Below are 19,005 nucleotides of genomic sequence, written 5' to 3' on the forward strand. Positions count from 1 at the left end.
CTGACACAAAGGCTCGTGTGACGGCTATACACATCTTAATCACCACACATTCTCCAAGGGCAGCGGGCCGAATTAATTGAGGCGAAAGCAGAGGAAGAGGAGTAGAGGGTGACAAAAAGCGAGGAGGAGGAAGAGGAGTGTGAAAGTGTGAGAGAGGAATGCAAAATGAGACAAGCACAGGGGATGGCTGTACAGCAAACACAAATGCATGCTACATCTGCTCAACACTGACATTTTCTCTGTATATGACTCTCTTTCTCTCTATCTGTTTCTCGCTCACAAGCATACACACAGTAAACACGCACGCACAAACACGCCCGCACACACACACACACACACACACACACACACACACACACACACACAAACTTTGCACAACCTGCATGAACAAAAGACACAAAACAACATAATCACAGCCATCAAACCTGTGTGAACAGAGAGGGGGTGTAGGGGGGGGGGGACAAAGAATTGGCGAAGAGCACAAAACCCATCAGTCCCGTGCTAATAAGAGAGAGAGGGAGGGAGCGAAGGCTCGGGACGTGCCCCGTGAAATGCCTCTTAATTGCTCCTCTTTTTCTCCTGCTCCCCATGACAGTCATGGAGCCGCTAATGATTCAGCACAAAGACGAGGTGTCACGGAGGAGCGCCACGACTGGCAGGCCAGCACTCGGCCCCGCCGCTCCTGGCAGCTAGCACACGACAGGAGTTACGGCCAATCAGGCAGCTCAATAGGGAGGGCAGGGGAGAGCCGGGGGCGATTTCGACACGTTCAGTACTGCGGGGCGGGGGGGGGGGGTGGTTAGGGGGACTGTGAAGAAGTACTGTGAGTGTGTCATGGATGTGCGAAGAGGAGTTTGTGAGCAGAGTGCATGTGTGATTGTGTATTTGTATGTGTGATTGTGTTTGTGTGTGTGTGTGTGTGTGTGTGTGTGTGTGTGTGTGCAGTAGGCAACTCCCCTACTGATCGCGTACACTTTGCATACAGTTATCTGATGAATACTGGATGGCATTCTATATGCACAGAAACAAACAAACAAACGCACAGAAACAAACACACTAACACATGCATAACTCATGTGCATATCCAAACACATAGCAATGCATAAGGACTCCAGTAATGATGCTGCCTGCATGAATACCCTTGTGTTCCACTGGCTTACAGTTTTTTTCAATCGCTAACAAGCGCGTACCCATACTTCAGATACTTTTTCTAAACTCTTAACACAGACTCACACCTACAAAACACAATTGGCCAAATGGATAATTTTCTTCTCAAAAACACATTTTGTTAAATATATACTAACTCTTTATTTCAAAACAGAACACATCTTTTTCTGCACACACTAACTTTACCAAAACACTGAAAATCTGACTCAAAATAAAATTAATAACACTTGTTTTCACTTCACAAGGTACATGCAGTCAATCAAAGTACACCAGGTTTAAAAATACTGGCTATTGTTGACATTACAAAAATGGCATAAACTTTTATGTTTCAGTTTTACAGGTATTTGCATGCAAAACATGCTCTATCCACAGTTTTTACTCTAAATTTCTTTGTTGGGAACTGTGTCCACATGTAATGTTCACATTCAAAAGCATTCCAGTAAAAAGCAAATCATTTTTTTCCCTTTACTGTTTACTACAGGAGGTACAGTAGAAATACTGTTTACAGTATGATAGAACACAAAAAGTTTTACAGTATTGCTTACAGTGAACAATCCATGGAATCCATGGAACACACAAGAGCATGGAACACACAAGAGTATTCTGAACAAAAAACAACAGCAAAAAGCCCAGGGGGGTATTCCAGAAAGCAGGTTTACTGGCTTAACTGGGTATGTTAACCCAGAGTTGGCTGTAAACCTGGGATTTCAGTTCCAGAACGCTCAAATATGATCAGGCTATGTAAGTAACTATGGTAACATAGGCTCTGAATTTAACTGGGTATGTAAACCCAGAGTTAGCAGTAAACCTGGGATTTCAGTTCCAGAAAGCTAAAAAATTATCAGGCTATGTAAGTAACTATGGTAACATAGGCTCTGAACTTAACTGGGTATGTAAACCCAGAGTTAGCGGTAAACCTGGGATTTCAGTTCCAGAAAGCTAAAAAATGATCAGGCTATGTACTGTAAGTAACTATGGTAACATAGGCTCTGAACTTAACCTGGTAGGGGGTAGGTTTTGTTCAGGTTATGTTCAATTATGTTCGGTTATTTCAGTGCATGTTCATACAGGCCGCTATTTTTACACTTGTCACACAATGGCGTGTCATTTTGACGAAGGTCCGATTGACAAAGAAGCACAAAACCATGTAGGCTAATATTCATCTGTGCAATTCACCGTGAGAGGGCGATAAGACCACGACATCACATGCCTATCCATTCTTTTCCAAACGTTTTTCAAGAGCGTTAGAGTTTTTCAGCTGAATCCTAAATATAGGCTACTTCAAAGGCATTCTCCATCCCTACATTACGCATGGTGGATTAGAATAGAATGCAATAAATCTTTAATGTAGGCTAACTAGCCTACACCATAGTGGACATTTGTCTTTGGCTCACCAGACAGATATAGATATAATTAAAACAAGTACAGTACAAAAAAGGGAAAACATATAGAAAATTAATAAATAAGCTTAATTATAGACTAGGCTAGGCTACATAACAGCTCAGCCGGGTATGCGTGTTGTCACTAAGTTTGGTTAAGAATGCTGATGGCATTTGGGATAAAATTGTTTTTTAATAGGCTACACACGTCGCTCCGACTGGGAGTTTTTGTAGTGTTGGAGATGCAGAGCATATCGGCAAGCTGTCAGTCGGTGCGTAAAGTTTGCCTTGCGCTAAAGCAGTTCCTGCGCAACTTCATTCGTTTTCCTGGACACAAACCCACGAGGATCATTAAAGTGTAGTTTCACCAACTGGCAGGTCAGCATCACTTATTACAGTTTTTTTCAATCGCTAACAAGCGCTTACCCATACTTCAGATACTTTTTCTAAACTCTTAACACAGACTCACACCTAGAAAACACAATTGGCCAAATGGATAATTTTTTTCTCAAAAACACATTTTGTTAAATATATTACTAACACATATTTCTCTGCACACACTAACTTTACCAGAACACTGGAAATCTGACTCAAAATGAAATTATTCTGTCAAAGAATGACACTTGTTTTCACTTCACAAGGTACACGTATTCAATCAAAGTACACCAGGTTTCAAAATACTGGCTATTGTTGACATTACAAAAACTGCATAGACTTTTATGTTTCAGTTTTACAGGTATTTGCATGCAATTTTTACACTAAATGTCTTGATTGGGAACTGTATGTCCACATGTTATGTTCACATTCAAAAGCATTCCAGTAAAAAGCCCAGATAAAAAGGGGGGGGGACTAAAAAAAGCACAAAATTACTGCAGCTAATCTCTGCGATCTTCAGGATCTTCAGGGTTAGGCCACATGTTTTCATCAACATCGCATTGATTACATGGTCAATGATAGTGGCACGAATTTCATCACTTGCAACCTTTGGAATGCCACCACCACGCATTCTTACACCTCTACCTTGCCCTCTCTTTGGGCCTGCTCTTTTCCCTGGCCCTGCTCCTCTCCCTGCTCCTGCATCTCTCACTGCTCCTCTCACTGCTCCTGCTCTTCTCCCTGGGCCCCTTGCTCTTACTCTTCCTCATCCAGACATTACAGTGTTTGTCTTTTTCTGTTTCTGTTTCTAAAAACATCACTCCTCAAAGTCCTCCTTTTACTCTGTATGTGTCAATGTAATAGAAAAAATTAACCCATGCCACTGAGTTTAAGCCAGACTGGAATCAGCTATAGTTGGCCCAATTTACCCAACATAAATCAATTGTGTGTCAATTATTTAATTGTTTATTATCAGCTGAGATAAATTGCTTTGAACTGATATCATTGCAGAAGCAGAGGTTTTTATACTGTATCTAAAGTTTGGAATATTGTTTTTGCTATTGTGGGATGTTGTGTGTTAACATTCGTAAATACTGCAAAAACAATCCATAATTTTGTTGGGATGTATAACTTGTCCGTTAAGAAAATGTAAGCATTGTTTTTAAAACGACATGAAATGTGTGAATGGTATGGCCACAAAAGACCGATGCTGTGCTAACTGTATTTAGAGTTTTGAAAATGTGACAACTGGTTGGACAAACGCTTGTTAGCGACTGAAAAAAACTATGTTTTCCAAATGTGCACCGACAATAGGCTGTCTTAGCTGGTGAGCTGTTATTACAGTTCTCTCCTCCTCGTAAGCCTCAAGGAGAACTTGCTACTCCGCCTCTGAAAAATACGGTGCTCTTCATTTCGCCGGTTTCACTCATGGTTTCGACTCTCAATAGATGATGCCTTTATAAGTTCGCCGTGAACGCGCACAACTCTAGGTTATCTAACACAGTGTTGATTGAACTAACTGGTAACCGGAGTTTTGGAACAGACAGCTCGGGTTTAGTCGCCACAGGTTCACACAACCCAGAGGTTAAGTTTTATCTCAGTGTTTGTTAAACCTCCTTTCTGGAATACCCCTCAGATAAAAGGGGGGGGGGGGGCTAAAAAAAGCACAAAATTACTGTATCTAATCTCTGCGATCTTCAGAGTTAGGCCGCATGTTTTCACCTGAGATAAAACCATTTGGTAGCAGAAGCAGAGGTTTTGATAGTGTATCTAAGGTTTGGAATATTGTGTTTGCTATTGTGGGATGTTGCGTGTTAACATTCGTAAATACTACAAAAACAATCCATAGTTTTGTTGGGAGGTATAGCTTGTCTGTTAAGAAAATGTAAGCATTGTGGAAATGTGTTCACTGACTGCATATTGTGTGAAAAAGACATGAAATGTGTGAATGGTATGGCCACAAAAGACCGATGCTGTACTAATTGTGTTTAGAGTTTTGAAAATGTGACAACTGGTTAGACAAACGCTTGTTAGCTGAAAAAAACTGTAATGCCACACAGAGGGACTCAGGCACACTTTCTCTTTAAATCACTCACTTGCTTCAACCCCCCACTCCTCTCCCTAATTAGCCAAAAACATCACAGATTAGACTTATCTCTGCTTAATAAACACACAGATTGAAGGGTCTTGCTCCCTAATATGAATGAAATGCGCTGGTGACTTTGTACATGAAAGGAAAAGTTGCGTGCCAGCTTAGCGCGGTATATTATTTAAGGCAAATTACAGACCCACTGTGTTAACGGCTCCACAGAAATGAATGTTTAAAAAATTCCTCCTATTTCTATTTGAGACATAATTAGCATAGGTGGCTGGCCAGAGACCAGAGTCCAATATCAGCAGTCTGCCCCCTCCAACACTGAACCTGATGACATATTACACAACGATAGATGTCCACGCACACAGTCCTAATTAAATCAGCATAGAATGCATTACACTTTTAATGAATTAATACATTGAAGTATTCACCGTGTATATTGCTAGTTTCTGCGTTTTCCCCTTGCCTTATCACCCTTTCCGTGGTTCATTAAAAATTCTGGAGTCGCACTGAATTCAAGGGAGAATAAAAGTAATTTACTTGTGAAATAAAAAAGGCTAGCAGCTGCATAAAAATGAGCCACAGTGAGCCTCTGCATTCAGCATCCCAAACAATAGCACCGCGCACACTCTATGACTAATACTCTTCTGCACTGATCACCTTTTTCAAATAACACCAACCTCCTCCGAGAACGCTCCGGCTGATTATCCAGTAGAGCGTGTGTGTCTGTGTGTGTGTCTGTGTGTTTGTGTCTGTGTGTGTGTGTCTCCTTGTTGGGAGGAATATGCACACATAGATACAATACATATGAATTTTGCAATAAAAATGTGATCTTGACAGAATAAGCTGTAATGAGGGACTGATGTACCAGAGGAGAGAACATGAGATAGATGTAGCAGCAAGAACAGAGAAGGAGAGAAAGAAAAGAGATGAGAAGAGATGAGAAGAGATGAGAGGAGATGAGAAGAGATGAGAGGAGATGAGAGGAGATGAGAGGAGATGAGAAGAGAGGAGAAGAGAGGAGAGGAGAAGAGAGGAGAGGAGAAGACGAGATACGGGCAGAGACAGAGGAAAAGGAAAAGGAAAAAAATTTGCAATTCTCTGTGAAAATAAAGCCTATCTCCAACTTGTGGATAATCAGACAGGACAAAGCAGATGAATTAATCACCCCAGCACTTCAAACAGCTCGGCTTCAGATTAGTCAGATTTCCGCTAAGGAAGACAATTTGCTTACAAGTTTAATAAATCAAAAAGGCAGAAAAAAGAAAGAGAGAGAAGCATCGCAGAAGAGTTTTGCATTGGTGTTTTTCTTTCGGCACATATCAAATGAATTGTGCAGATGCAGGGAGATAGCCCCAGTTACAAATCTGGCAACACAAGAGAAGTGGAGGAAAGCTTTGCATCCTTCCCCTCTGCCTCTGACACTCTTGCAAGGAGATATGTTAATTCCACTGGTTAGCAAAGACCGAAAAAGAGTCAGATGATTGTGGAAAAATAGGATTAGGAGAAGCAGGCCTAGAGCTATGAGCTCCAAACAGATGTGGCATCTCACTTTCTCTATCTCTCGTTCTCTTTCTGTCTTTCTTTCTATCTCTCTCTCGGTCTCTCTCTCCCTCACACACACATACACACACATTCACTCAATCACTCTCTCATTGAACTTTGAGCAAGATCGCATAAAATGGTGCCGTATGCACCAGAAAGGAACACCCAACAAACCCCTGCGAGGCACGAGGCACCAAATATATACATGAAAGCAGCAACGCCAGCTTGAGCGGGGATCAAGGGGGAGTGCACATCAAAAACACCCTGACACCGACACCGACAAAACACATGCATCACAAACAATTCGGCTCTGTGGAATATGCAAACCACCTGCGAAAAAAACACACACACACACACACTGAGAAACAAGACTGCATATCTGGGGGCAAGGCAGGTGAGGAGCAGATAATTTGTTTCCACGTATGACATGTACATGACACCTTGCACTGCTGCGAGCCTTAGAGGCGGCAAAACCTTCTCCCCTTATACATGCAGAGTTTCCTCGGCTGCCTCACCTGCAGGTGAAAATGTGTGTCTGAGACAAATGATACAAAACATCTCAAAACATCTCCCCCTGCTGCAGGCCAATACACTTGGATGCTAAAATACCTCTCTGGGTATAAATCTGCATAGGTAGTTTACTGTGCCATTAGGTACAAGGGAGTGATTGCGACTGCGTCGAACGATTCAAAACAAGCCCAGCAGCAGACAAAATGCTAGCTGCCTTGTGCTTTTAAGTATTTGATGACGGTTAATTAGCATCTTAAGGGTCATTTGAATGAGCTGTGTGATTTTTTCCTGCAGCTCAGGTGAGTCAGAATTGATTGCGCTTCTGCTCTGGGGCCGGAAGTCCTGGCAGGGAGAGTGCGCTGAAATGTCACTGTGAGCTCTGCCACCCAGGCTAATTTAGTGGCGTTTTCATTTAGCCCATCTTAAGGTTGTTGGGGAGTTGCTAGGTGTCCTGTAACGTCTCCAGCCGCCAGGGGCAAGAGGATGCCAGTTAAGAGATGCACAGCCACAGTTGTAGGCAGTCAGCACAGCAAGCCTGATATTATAGAGTCTTTCTGTGGGCTGTGAGCGTGTCAGTGTGAATAAATGCACATGATACTATGGAGGTGATATATTTGTCTGAATGGCCATCCCTGTATGCATTAATGTTCAAGTGTGTTCTTGTATGGTGAGTGTGTGTGTGTGTGTGTGTGTGTGTGTGTGTGTGTGTGTGTGTGTATGTGTACAAGAGAGAAATAGTGTGCGTGAGAGGGAGATAAAGTGAATGATTGGTGTGCTAAGGCCTGATTGAAGAGAGCGGTTGATTGATGTTTACCTCAGTGGAAGCCTTCTCCCCAATCAGCGCTCCCACTCTTGGGCTCAATCTGCTGCGGGCTACCCCCGGCCGCTCACTCAGCCATCTCATCTCGGCAAAGTGCTGCCACACAAGGTGGCCGACGCTCCATCATAGGACATCTAGAAGGCAACTGCCAATTTCCATGTGACAAAACCAAAGCTCCCACAAGCACTACTTTTCAATAAAAAAAATCTTTTTTCTTTTTTTGGTGAAAAAAACACCAGCCGCCTCAAACACATTAGAATCGATCGCCTTGACAAACAAAGCCGGGAAAAGCACAACCTCGAGGCCGCTTCGTAAGAGCAGCCACAGGTCTGCATGGTTGCACAAATATGGGCGAGAAAGGGAGAAAGAGAGCGTGGAGAAGAGCTCACATCCAATAACAGGGCCCATCCCATGGGCTTGTCCCCTCCCACCGCAGCCGCCGCCCCTCACAGGCACGGTGACGAATGGAGGTGGCACACTTCCTCACCTGCCCTGAGAAACTATTCTTGCTTCGCTATTATAGGAGAGGATGCATGCCTCTGTCTATCTGCATTGAGGAGGGGAGAGAGAGGGAGAGACAAATAACAGGAGACAGACGGAATAAAACTTGGAACAAAATAAATAAATGATGACCACAGGACCTAGACTCATAAGGTAAGGACTGCGGTGCATAGGGACTGAACGAAGGAAAGAAAACAGAAAGAACTAATGAGTAAACAAACCAGAAGAGAAAAAGAGAAGAGAGAAAAAGACATCTGAGGAACTTGGCCTCCACCTGTGCCTACAGAGTCTTAGGGCCCCCTCCCCAAGCTTAGTGGCTGATGATATACCACACTCATTTCATAAACACAAACAATCCTCCAGTCCCATTAAAATCTGCCATGCCAGAGACACAGACAGCTCGCTTCCCCATACGCTTCAGTCACACAGGCAACATTTCATCTAAGCACATACTGCACAGCTTCAAGGAGCAGCTTCTCCCAGACAGCAAGCACCAGTGGCACGTATCAGGCACAGAGTCAAAGGCAGCTTAATGAGGAGAACTTACAACTGCAGCTTCATTTCCATATCTGGGTTTGTGTATGCTCAGCCATGGCTGTTTTCCCACAAAACCTTGATTGTATGTTTTTTTTTACAGTTAAGACATCATTCTTAGCTATGTCATTTACATGGAGACTTCAGATGTCACAACAATTTGTAACATCTTCCTACGTACTGTACAATTCACTCCAAGCTTCATGAGTTCACTCCAACTCCACCTCTCTCTCTTTCTTTTTCTCTCTCTCTCTTTCTTTCTCTCTCTCTCTCTCTGAAAGAATGTTTTCTGCTGCGGCTGCCTAAGATGCTTTCTTACAGACTTCCATATGAAGTGTGAGTCATTGCAGAGTCTGTATAAGGCGTGTGCCTGTGGGAGATGATGGGGCCTTGTGGTGAGTTACTGGAGAGGTGAGATGACTCTCACAGAGGAGATCAAGTCTGCTGCCCTCAAGAAGTTCATCACAATGTTTACTATACATCTCTGAGCAAATGCACACTCAAAAGCGGCCATGAGGAGTTTGAATGTGTGAAGCATCCATATAAGAATACATACACAAGATGACTTACATGTATGATTGTACGGACATACACTTACATCAGATTCATTCCATGACACTAAGTATGCTTACTGTACAGTCCTTGACAAATGCACACTCAAAAGCTGTCATGAGGAGTTTGAAGGTGTGAAGCATCCATATTAGAATACATACACAAGATGACTTACAGTATAATTGTATGGACATACACTTACATCAGATTCATTCCATGACACTAAGTATGCTTATAGTTGTTGACATTTTTGGCCACATTAAAGAATGGTGACAGTGACCAGCGTTTGCGCTCCATCCACAGATGGCATGCATGCTTAGTCTAGCTCAGTGTGCGCACGCGTGGCAAGAGGACAGCAAAGACAAGCACAGATTAAAAAGGGGGAAAAAATCTGGGTGAAAGACATGGCTGTCCAGACACATCCCACTGACAAGACTGGATGCTGTTAGTCCCGCTGACCAACCGGACAGCACATCTCCTCTGCCAAAGTGGCATCCAAAGTGGCAACAGAATGACCGTCTTTATAGCACTCCAAACCCCAAAATACAACACAATAGAGCTCAAACATAGCTATGCTGTAGTTGTCTGTGTCTGTGGCCTGCGTCTCCATTACGGTACATGTCAGAAGAATACACACATGGCAAAAGAGATGGACAAAAGTAGGATATAAAAAGAAGACAAGCAGGGGGAGAGGGATTTGAAATGAGAGGGAAGAGAGGGAGAGAGGGATGGACATCAAATTGATTAGCCTACACAAGCAAAGCGAGGACACAGGTGTGCTATGCACTTGAATAGCAGGATGGCTTATTTGCACAGCATGATGGCGCGTGGATTGGGTGGTATTGCAAGGGGACTTGAGACAAAGCACTCAGAGCAAGCGAACAACACCAAACCCACACATGTGCATGAGCGCCCACTCAGCCCAGCGCACTTGTCATGATGCGGGCTGCAAAAACAACACCGCACTCAGGGACACACATAAACAGACACGCATACACAAACACAAACACACACACACACTTAAACACACATATATATATATATATATATACACACACACACACACACACACACAGATATATATTGTAGTGTTTCCTCCAAATCTGGAATCCGTTTTGAAAGCTCTCTCCAGGGCTGTGCTGTTGCAGTAGATAGATGTTCATGCATGCTGTGTGTGTGTGTGTGTGTGTCTTCCATCAGATCGTCTCACATTGTGCTACCGTCTGTGATGAATCTCATGGGGGAGCCATTTAGGCTCCACTGTCCATTCAGAGGGCCGTCCGGCTAATGCATGCACACAGTGGATGCTCCATTACTCAGACCCCACTGGACAAATGAGCTCGCAGCCTGGGGAGGGAGGGGAGAGCCATTTAGACAAATGAGCCAAGGCCATGGCTGTTTTTGCAGATGCGTGTGTGTGTGTGCGCAACTGTACATGTGTAAGTGCATCAGACAGCGAGTGGTTTGGCAAATGTCTGTGTGTTCCTATTGCATCAGGTTGTGTGTGTGTGTGTGTGTGTGTGTGTGTGTGCCTGGCCTTATTACGTTTCGCTGGAAATGGGGCTGAAGTTGCATCTGTGGTTGCATTTGTCAGCATTATTAACAATAGGTGTCGGCCAACGACTGTCTTTCTTGGAGCACCAAGGCAGCGGTGGCATCTTGGAAAGGTCACAGGCAGCTCCGCCATTCCTCCTATTTGTCTGTTTGATTAAGTCTGGCAATTAGAGGCCTTGGCCTGCCTCAGTCTGTGGCCTTATTCAGAGCAGGCCAGATTGGATGCAAACTAATCAGAGACCACAGGAAGACAATGACAGCTAGAGAAAGAGAGAGAAAGAGAGAAAGAGAGAAATAGAGAGAGACAGAGAGAGAGAGAGAGAGAGAGGGAGAGAGGGAAACAGAGGGAGGAGAGAGACAGAGAGAATAAAAGAGAAGGTGGGGGGCAGAGCGAACCAAAGCATAGCAAGCCGATAAATGCCGTGTCAAACTTTGAAAGCCAAAAGATTTACAAGACAATGGATCGATAATGGAAAGGATCCTGAAGACACTGGAGAGAAAGGAAGGGGTGCGGCATGAAGAAATGTTAGCATGAAGTGCAAGAGAAATGCAACCTGGACCACGCAGGAGGAGCTGAGCACAGAACAAAACATAAATCACAGCTCATCCTAAGAAAATGTTCTGAAAGCAATATGCTTTGTCATGCCAAAAGAGTTATTGAATTGTTCTGTGCTAAGACAGAAGGGTGAGAAAATGAGAGGGGGGGGGGGGGGCTACATTTGGATAGACTGCCAGCAATTTCACACGTTTCAGCTTCCACCAAACAACACCACCTTTTGATAATGAATCCACCTGAGGATTAGTGTCAGCTCAGCCCTTCTATATACAGCCACCCCACCTCTCTCTCTCTTTCTCTCTCTCTCTTACTCTCTTTCTCTCTCTCTCACACACACACACACACACACACACACACACACACACACACACACAAAACACTCTCACAGAGAGAGAGAGAGAGACAGAAAGACATAAAAATATAAAATTACTGTTTTTAGGTATGATGTATCCAGAGGAGGAGTGCCAACTCGACAACACAGGGCCATGCTCTAAAAATACAAACCAGGCAAGACTGAGCAAACACACTTGGTTCAAAATGACTACACAACACACAACCAGTAGAACTCATCCACATAGAGGACACACACACACACACACACACACACACTGAAGGAGGGCAGAAAGCAGTGACACATTCCTAATTTGAGCGAGGCCGCTGGATGCTGGGATCTGTACAGCATGATCTCCCAATTACCAGCGCTGAGTGCTGTTCCCTGAGGAGAAAGGGGGTGGTGTCTCCCTCCACACTCATCTGCTCTGCCAGTCCTTCTTCTCTCTCCCTCTCCCTCTCTCCCTCTCCCTCACTCTCTCTTTCTTCCGACTTTCACCCAAATGCAGGGCTCAGTCGGGAGTGTGTGGGTCGTGTCAGATAACAGCCTGACTAAAGGCTGAATGATATCCAAGGTAACACCATGGATGCTGTCACCAGGGGCAACCTGATGGCTGTCCATGATGCTGAGAGGAATCTGTGCATTTGGCCCAAAGTGCCTCAGTGTGTAATTTATTGGCTCTTCGTGGACAGAGGACACACACACGTGGTCAAGGTTGTCTGAGGTTTTTGTTGACAGCATCCAGTGCTCCAAGAAAAAAAGTATATGTCTACTTCCTGTCCTTTGAACAAAGTTTGCCAACTTAGTTCTGTTGGCTCATGCTTTAAAAGTCCACAATCCCCAAACACACTGACCTTATTCTTCACAGCATATCTCCCTCCAACTTCCTCAAGTCATGGATGAGCAGAACACATGCACCATCTCTCCATCTCCCTCTCTCCCTCTCCATCTCCCTCTCTCCCTCTCCATATCCATATCCCTCTCTCCCTCTCCATCTCCCTCTCTCCCTCTCCTTCTTTTCTCTCCAACACACATTTCCGACTGGCTTGCAAAAAAAATGTGCACAAGCACACATGCCATGTATGCTGATAGCTCTCTGTTTTTCTCTGGCAATTTCTCATTGCAGACTATAAACTCATACCAAATGCTTGGCCAACCTCTACACTTCTCTCCCGTCCCTCCCTGCATTTCCTCCTCACAGCCAACCGCCTAATACCCTAATATATTCCATTAATTAAGTGTGCCTTGTTTTACACATGGCTGCCATTCTGATCCTTGCAAGCTGACTCAATCTACTGTAAGCAGCTTGCACACGACTGGATTTTTACTAAACACTGGCGCTAAAAATACAAACTCGGGGTGCACACGCTTGGCTAGCGATCTATTTTCATAAGGCTTGTATTTATCTGCAAGGTGATTTTGCTGGCTTATCCCTACACAGCATTTGAAGGGGACGGATTTGGTTAGACCTTGTGCGCCTTTGAAGAACATTGTTTATTTGTGCTTGTTTATGTTTTCAGAAGTGTTTGTACTCTCTTTGTGACTTTCTCTTTCAGTCTTTATCTGCCTCCGTCTGTCTCTGTGTGCTTGTGTTTGTGTGTGTGTGTGTGTGTGTGTGTGTGTGTGTCAGTTCAACACAAAACTAAAAACTCATTTGGAAGGTTTGAACATTTTTTCGAGTGCAAAATAGTTTTCCATCTTGTCAATTAACATTAACATGGATCGGAAATGAAAATTATAACCATGACATTCATTTTTCATTGTCATTTCAACATTCAAAGAAAAAAATGTATTCAGTAAGGCCAATTATCATCAAGGTAAAGCAATATCAGACTGCAGACTGTTTGAAATCAAGGCAATCAAGATACCTATATGGCATGCATAACAAGCTGTGGCAGTCCATGGCCTTGATTGTTAAATAAGCATTTCAGCAAACCAGACAGGCAAGGTGTGTGTGTACTGTATATGTGTGTGTTTAAGTGAGAGAAAAGAAAGAGTTCTGTTCCAGTGAGTTACTGTTTTTTGTGCTTATTTTTCTGTGTGTGTGTGTGTGTGTGTGTGTGTGTGTGTGTGTGTGTGTGTGTGTGTGTGTGTGTGTGTGTGTGTGTGTGTGTGTGTGTGTGTGTGTGCCGGCAGAATGAGAAGATGAAGTGAGGGTGTAAGGCATCTGAACATATGGTTTGTGGATGAGTGCACTAAACATGTTTCTGCACAGATGTTAAATAGGTTTGGCTGTGCCCAAGTACGTGAGTGTACAGTATGCGTCAACTTTCACATTATATGTGTAAAAAGGCCACGTAATTGAGTGTGGTGTTTATGTAGAGCATGTGTTCATGGAAATTAATGTGTGTGCATGTGTGCATGTGTGTGTGTGTGTGTGTGCGCATCCCTGACCCCCATGTACAAAGTACATCAGAGCGCACACAAGCTCCTCTGCTTCCCTGACAGAAGATGGCTCCCATATGCTCCTATAATTCTTTGGCTCTTTCCAATCAGATTAACAGATTTCCAACACAGAAGTCTGGTCATAAGACCCTGAAAAACACCAGCTTCTGCCCAAATTAAAGGCTGCAAGCTCAGAGCCCCAGGGAGAGACACTACGCTCAAAGTGCTAAATGAAATCGCCCCTTTTAGAAAGAAAAAAAAGACAACGCCATTAACAGCGTGTTTAGTCCTTATCAGAAGCTGTGAAACACTGGTTTTCCGAGAGTGGCTCTGAGAGCCGTGTTTTGCACGTTTGATTGAGGGATTTGTCAGATCGGCACGGCTTTGACAGCACAAACGTGTCTGTCACGCAGATCTGTGTGCCAGTCACGGCACTGTTTGCTGCGAGGTGGGGAGGAATGCACACAATCACTCAAGCTAACATGACAGAGGCGTTGATAACAAAAAGACATGCTGGACAGGTGGGGAAGAGAAGGCACTAGATAAGAAAACAGAGGTGTTTAATGGAAGGGAAACACAGTGTAGGGGGCGGACTGAGAAATCTGACCTCTACCTTATCTAACAATGACTCGATTTCATTTAAAAACTTCGGTTGCCGGTAATTACATATGGGTGCACCACCATGCATGTGTTAGTCACTCATCCAAACAGGCTGCATTGATGTCCACCACACACTAACTAATTGATCCCACTGCACCAGCACACCACAAAAGGCAGTCACTTTGAATGGAGAGACTGGAGAATGGAGAGAGGAGAGGCCTTTAAATATGGAGGCCTTGACATCGAACGGAGGGACAGAAACAAGGACGAGAGAAGGGGACCCCGTTTCCACGTTACAGTGCCCCGCACTGCAATTAAGGACAAGAGGCAGCCTTCACAGCCAAGAGATCAGAGGATGGATAAGCAATACTAGAGGGATGGAGGGTAGGAGACGCTGGAGAGAGAGAGGGCTCAAATGGATGCGGAGAGAGGGGCTGTGTGTTTTGGAGGTATGACATGGCTCTGTTGGAAGACAAGCAGAGGCCAGTAAACAAACTTTCAAAGGGCGCCCTGAAGATCCATTTAAGAATCACAGCAGTTGCGGTGCATTGCCAAGCAAGACAGTGGGCAACACTTAACAATGGCCCATCATTTTCAATTGAATATTCAGGAGAGTACAGGGTCGCGGGCACAAGCATCCCCACAGCGCAGGGCCACTTTATGGAGCTAAGAGAATGCCTCTTTGTTGTGGAGGATTTTACCCCCTAGCCAGATAATGGACTGGAATGCACAGACAGATCTCTTCACACTCACTAATGCACATCCAAAAGTGATTCTAACACATTGCAGGTATCTAGTACCAGCACCTCTTACTCACACTCTCTCTCTCTATCTCTTTCTCTCTCCCTCACACCCTTCTCATGCAGACCGCTGCTTTCCTCAGTGGAAAAACACCTTGCTTTCAACAAAAGGTTAGACATACTGTGTGTACAGTGTGTGTGAGAGAGATAGAGATTGAGTGTGTGTGTGTGTGTGTGTGTGTGTGTGTGTGTGTGAGTGTGTGTGAGTGAGTGAGTGAGTGAGTGTGTGTGTGAGTGAGTGAGTGAGTGAGTGAGTGAGAGAGAGAGTGAGTGAGTGAGAGAGAGAGAGAGAGAGAGAAAGAGAGAGAGCAGTGCTTCGCACGTTCTGAGCTAGCTCATGCTGGAGATTGGAGGGCCGCGGGACAGCCATGCAGACGGACTGTAATTAAAACACCAACAGGCCGTGCTAATTAAATCACAAGCTCTGGCCACTTGCGCAGCGCGTCACCGCTGTGTAACGCCAGAAATCAAATATGAGCGAATTACGATCACTCTGATCCCAATAAACGCAGGACTTAGACGAATCTGTCTCCTTCTAAGAAACGTACAAAGTTCCCCGGCACACAGCGCCGCTCCCAAATCCCCGAAATGAGAAAGTGAATGAGACGGGATTACATGGATAATACGAGCAGATGAAGCAAGGTCGAGAGAGATCTCCACTCAAAAAGGATTAGACCAGTCCAGATTCCCACGGCGTGCCTTCTCGTCCTAAACTTAGACTTTCGCTCGAATTCTGAGCGCATTTTTACTGGCTCTGTGACAGAGTGACTGTCACTAAACTTTGGGAGGCCTAGTAGAAGCTAAAAGCATACACTCGTTTGTAGACTAGACCGTGAATACAGGATTTACACCATAGAGCACAAAGACTGGATAAAAAAAGCATTTATGTGTATATGCACAATTCAATCATTTGAGAAGTGAGATGCGAGATGTCAGTGGCGTATAAGGGCAAAGTATGCCATTATATGAACACATAACATGAAACATATTATCGTTGCATGTTCGTTCAGATGGGAGATATGGCAGATCACGCGCAAATTGGAGGCCAGTTAAGAAAGACCGTATGTACCAATCAACACAAGAGGCAAATCACCACGTCAGCATCACTGTTGTACTCTCGTGTTCCAATGACAAACAAGCAAACCATCATGCATGGTAGGCCTAACATTATGCGACCAAACGTGCAGTGTTGAATGTCCTCATATTATGCACGCAAATACACAGCATTCAGCAAATTGCATTATACCCCATATGGGGTACAGTGGCATAAGCAATTTATAGCAACGACACATTTCGCTGATAGGCTACACGTCATTATATTTAGTGTAGTTCTGCAGGTGACATTAACCTGGCATGAGACCATTGCAAAACAAACATAATCATAAGAATGATGCTAATGTTCACATGCACATGATAATTTGATAACATAACAGTCTATTTGAAGATAATGAGCGTTTAGACGCTGAATTTACTTATTATATTGAATTATAACATCACAATGTAATAACTAATCATGTTAATAATAATAACAATAATACCAATTTCAATTATCTCATAATCAAAGAAAGAAACAATGAAAGAAACACTGCTAAACGCTGGAGTAACATTCCCAGCGCGCAAAAAGTTACTCTTAGGCAAATGACAGCCTTTACACTTACCCCTTTTATCTTGGACTCTGACAGTTATTTCCACCAGTGGCTCCGTCTCCCGGTCAAGACGCCTGGAAATCACAATATCCCCGCTGTCACGGCTGACCGACACTGGTGTATTCTCCGCACCGGGGTAAACCAACTCAAAGCTTGCCGATGGAAACCGACTGAAACGATTCAAGTTCATCACAACTGAACCAACGCTGGCATCCTCTGACACACTGATAACGACAGGTTTGTCAGGTTCCTGCAAGGACCTGGACCTACGGGAGAAGCCGCTGCCCTGAGGCAGTTGGGACGGCGGCTGTGCCGCGGGCAGTTGTCGGGGGCTGATTTCCATCTCCATATTCTGACTTGTCCGAGAGGGCCATCCGTGATCCCGGGCAAATACATTAAATCTAATAGGTGATGACAAACCTAATATCGAGTCTACAAGCAGCACCTCGCCGGTTTTGGGCACAACATAAAAACTGCCATTTTTCGGGAGGGAGAAATAAATAAGTTCTGCGTTTTTACCACTGTCTGTGTCCACGGCCTTCACTTTATACACCACCGAACGCAGGGCCGTGGCGTCGTCTAAAGTTATCTTGACATCTGCATGGCGAAAGGTGGGTTCGTGGTCATTAGTGTCAAGCACGTCCACTTTGACAGATGCAACTTCTGCAACCACGCGGTCGGCCGATGCGCAGTTTTGACAACATAAACCCAGACTCAAAAGGTACTCGGCGCGCTCTTCCCTGTCCAGTATGTTGGAGGTTTTCAGTAAGATGTGACCGCGCTTGTGGTGAGCAAATACATGGAAGTCTTCGCTGCCGTCTCCTATGAGTTTCAGGTGCATTCCGGACTTGGAGCACCATTTCTGTGCGTCAACGCGCTTTACCGGTATACTCAGTCCGTTCACTTTAGATCCCTGTGGCGAGTTCTCAAATACATGTCCGTGAAAGAAAGGTATCCGTTCATCGGTCTTATTCCCAAAGACAAAAGTCACGCAGTAGGATAGTAAAATAGTCCAAATCATGGTTACTGCTGGTTCTGCCGCAGGTGGATGGATTTTACACGGCTGCGTTCGGCTTGTGAAACATGATAGAGCAAAACTATCATTCCATCTGCTCCAAAAAAATATTTGCTTCTTGCTGTATGCGTTGTCTCCAGTTCAAGCATTCCATCTGCAGAAGCAGCGCAACTTTGAATCCGTCTCCGACGCGCTCCTGCAGCCGTCTGACTGCCAGCCTCTTGTGGCTCGCGAACGCTCGCTGATGCTGGCAGACTTTTCGAAGAGCTGGACAGCTCCGAGCTGAAAGGGGAGGGGCCTCCGCTACGGGGAATCCTCTGGGGAACCCCACCCGACTTGACGGCTGTCAGTTCATTTTACTTAAAAGTGACTTAAGACTTCTGGCTAGGGACAAGTCCATTGTTATAATCCCCTGCAGTCAATATATTGCATTTCATTTAGTTTCTTTTTTAAAATTTGCATCAGAAGGACCAAGACCTACTGTTAGTTGTACTGGCATGTAATGAAACACTGTGGTTGCTTTAAAGTGGGCTATGGTAAAGTCTTAACCCCTAGATGGTTTATTAATGCCCTTTTTATCTCTCACTCTTTAGGACTCCCACACTGGAGGCTCTGGTAATTATTACATCTTGAAAGCAAA

At 44.4% G+C, this 19,005-nt stretch overlaps 1 protein-coding gene across 1 annotated transcript in view; it reads right to left on the reverse strand.

Moving 5' to 3' along the window:
* The window catches only part of si:ch211-186j3.6 (neural-cadherin), a 163,405-nt gene extending 144,858 nt beyond the window's left edge, over positions 1-18,547 (reverse strand). The window contains 1 exon segment of the mRNA XM_042062681.1: positions 17,363-18,547. Coding sequence (XP_041918615.1) covers positions 17,363-18,371 — 1,009 coding nt within the window. The 5' untranslated portion in view covers positions 18,372-18,547.
* Positions 18,548-19,005: the final 458 nt, after the last annotated feature.

The sequence above is a fragment of the Alosa sapidissima genome, chromosome 14 (assembly GCF_018492685.1).
Source record: "Alosa sapidissima isolate fAloSap1 chromosome 14, fAloSap1.pri, whole genome shotgun sequence".
Classification (NCBI taxonomy): domain Eukaryota; kingdom Metazoa; phylum Chordata; class Actinopteri; order Clupeiformes; family Clupeidae; genus Alosa; species Alosa sapidissima.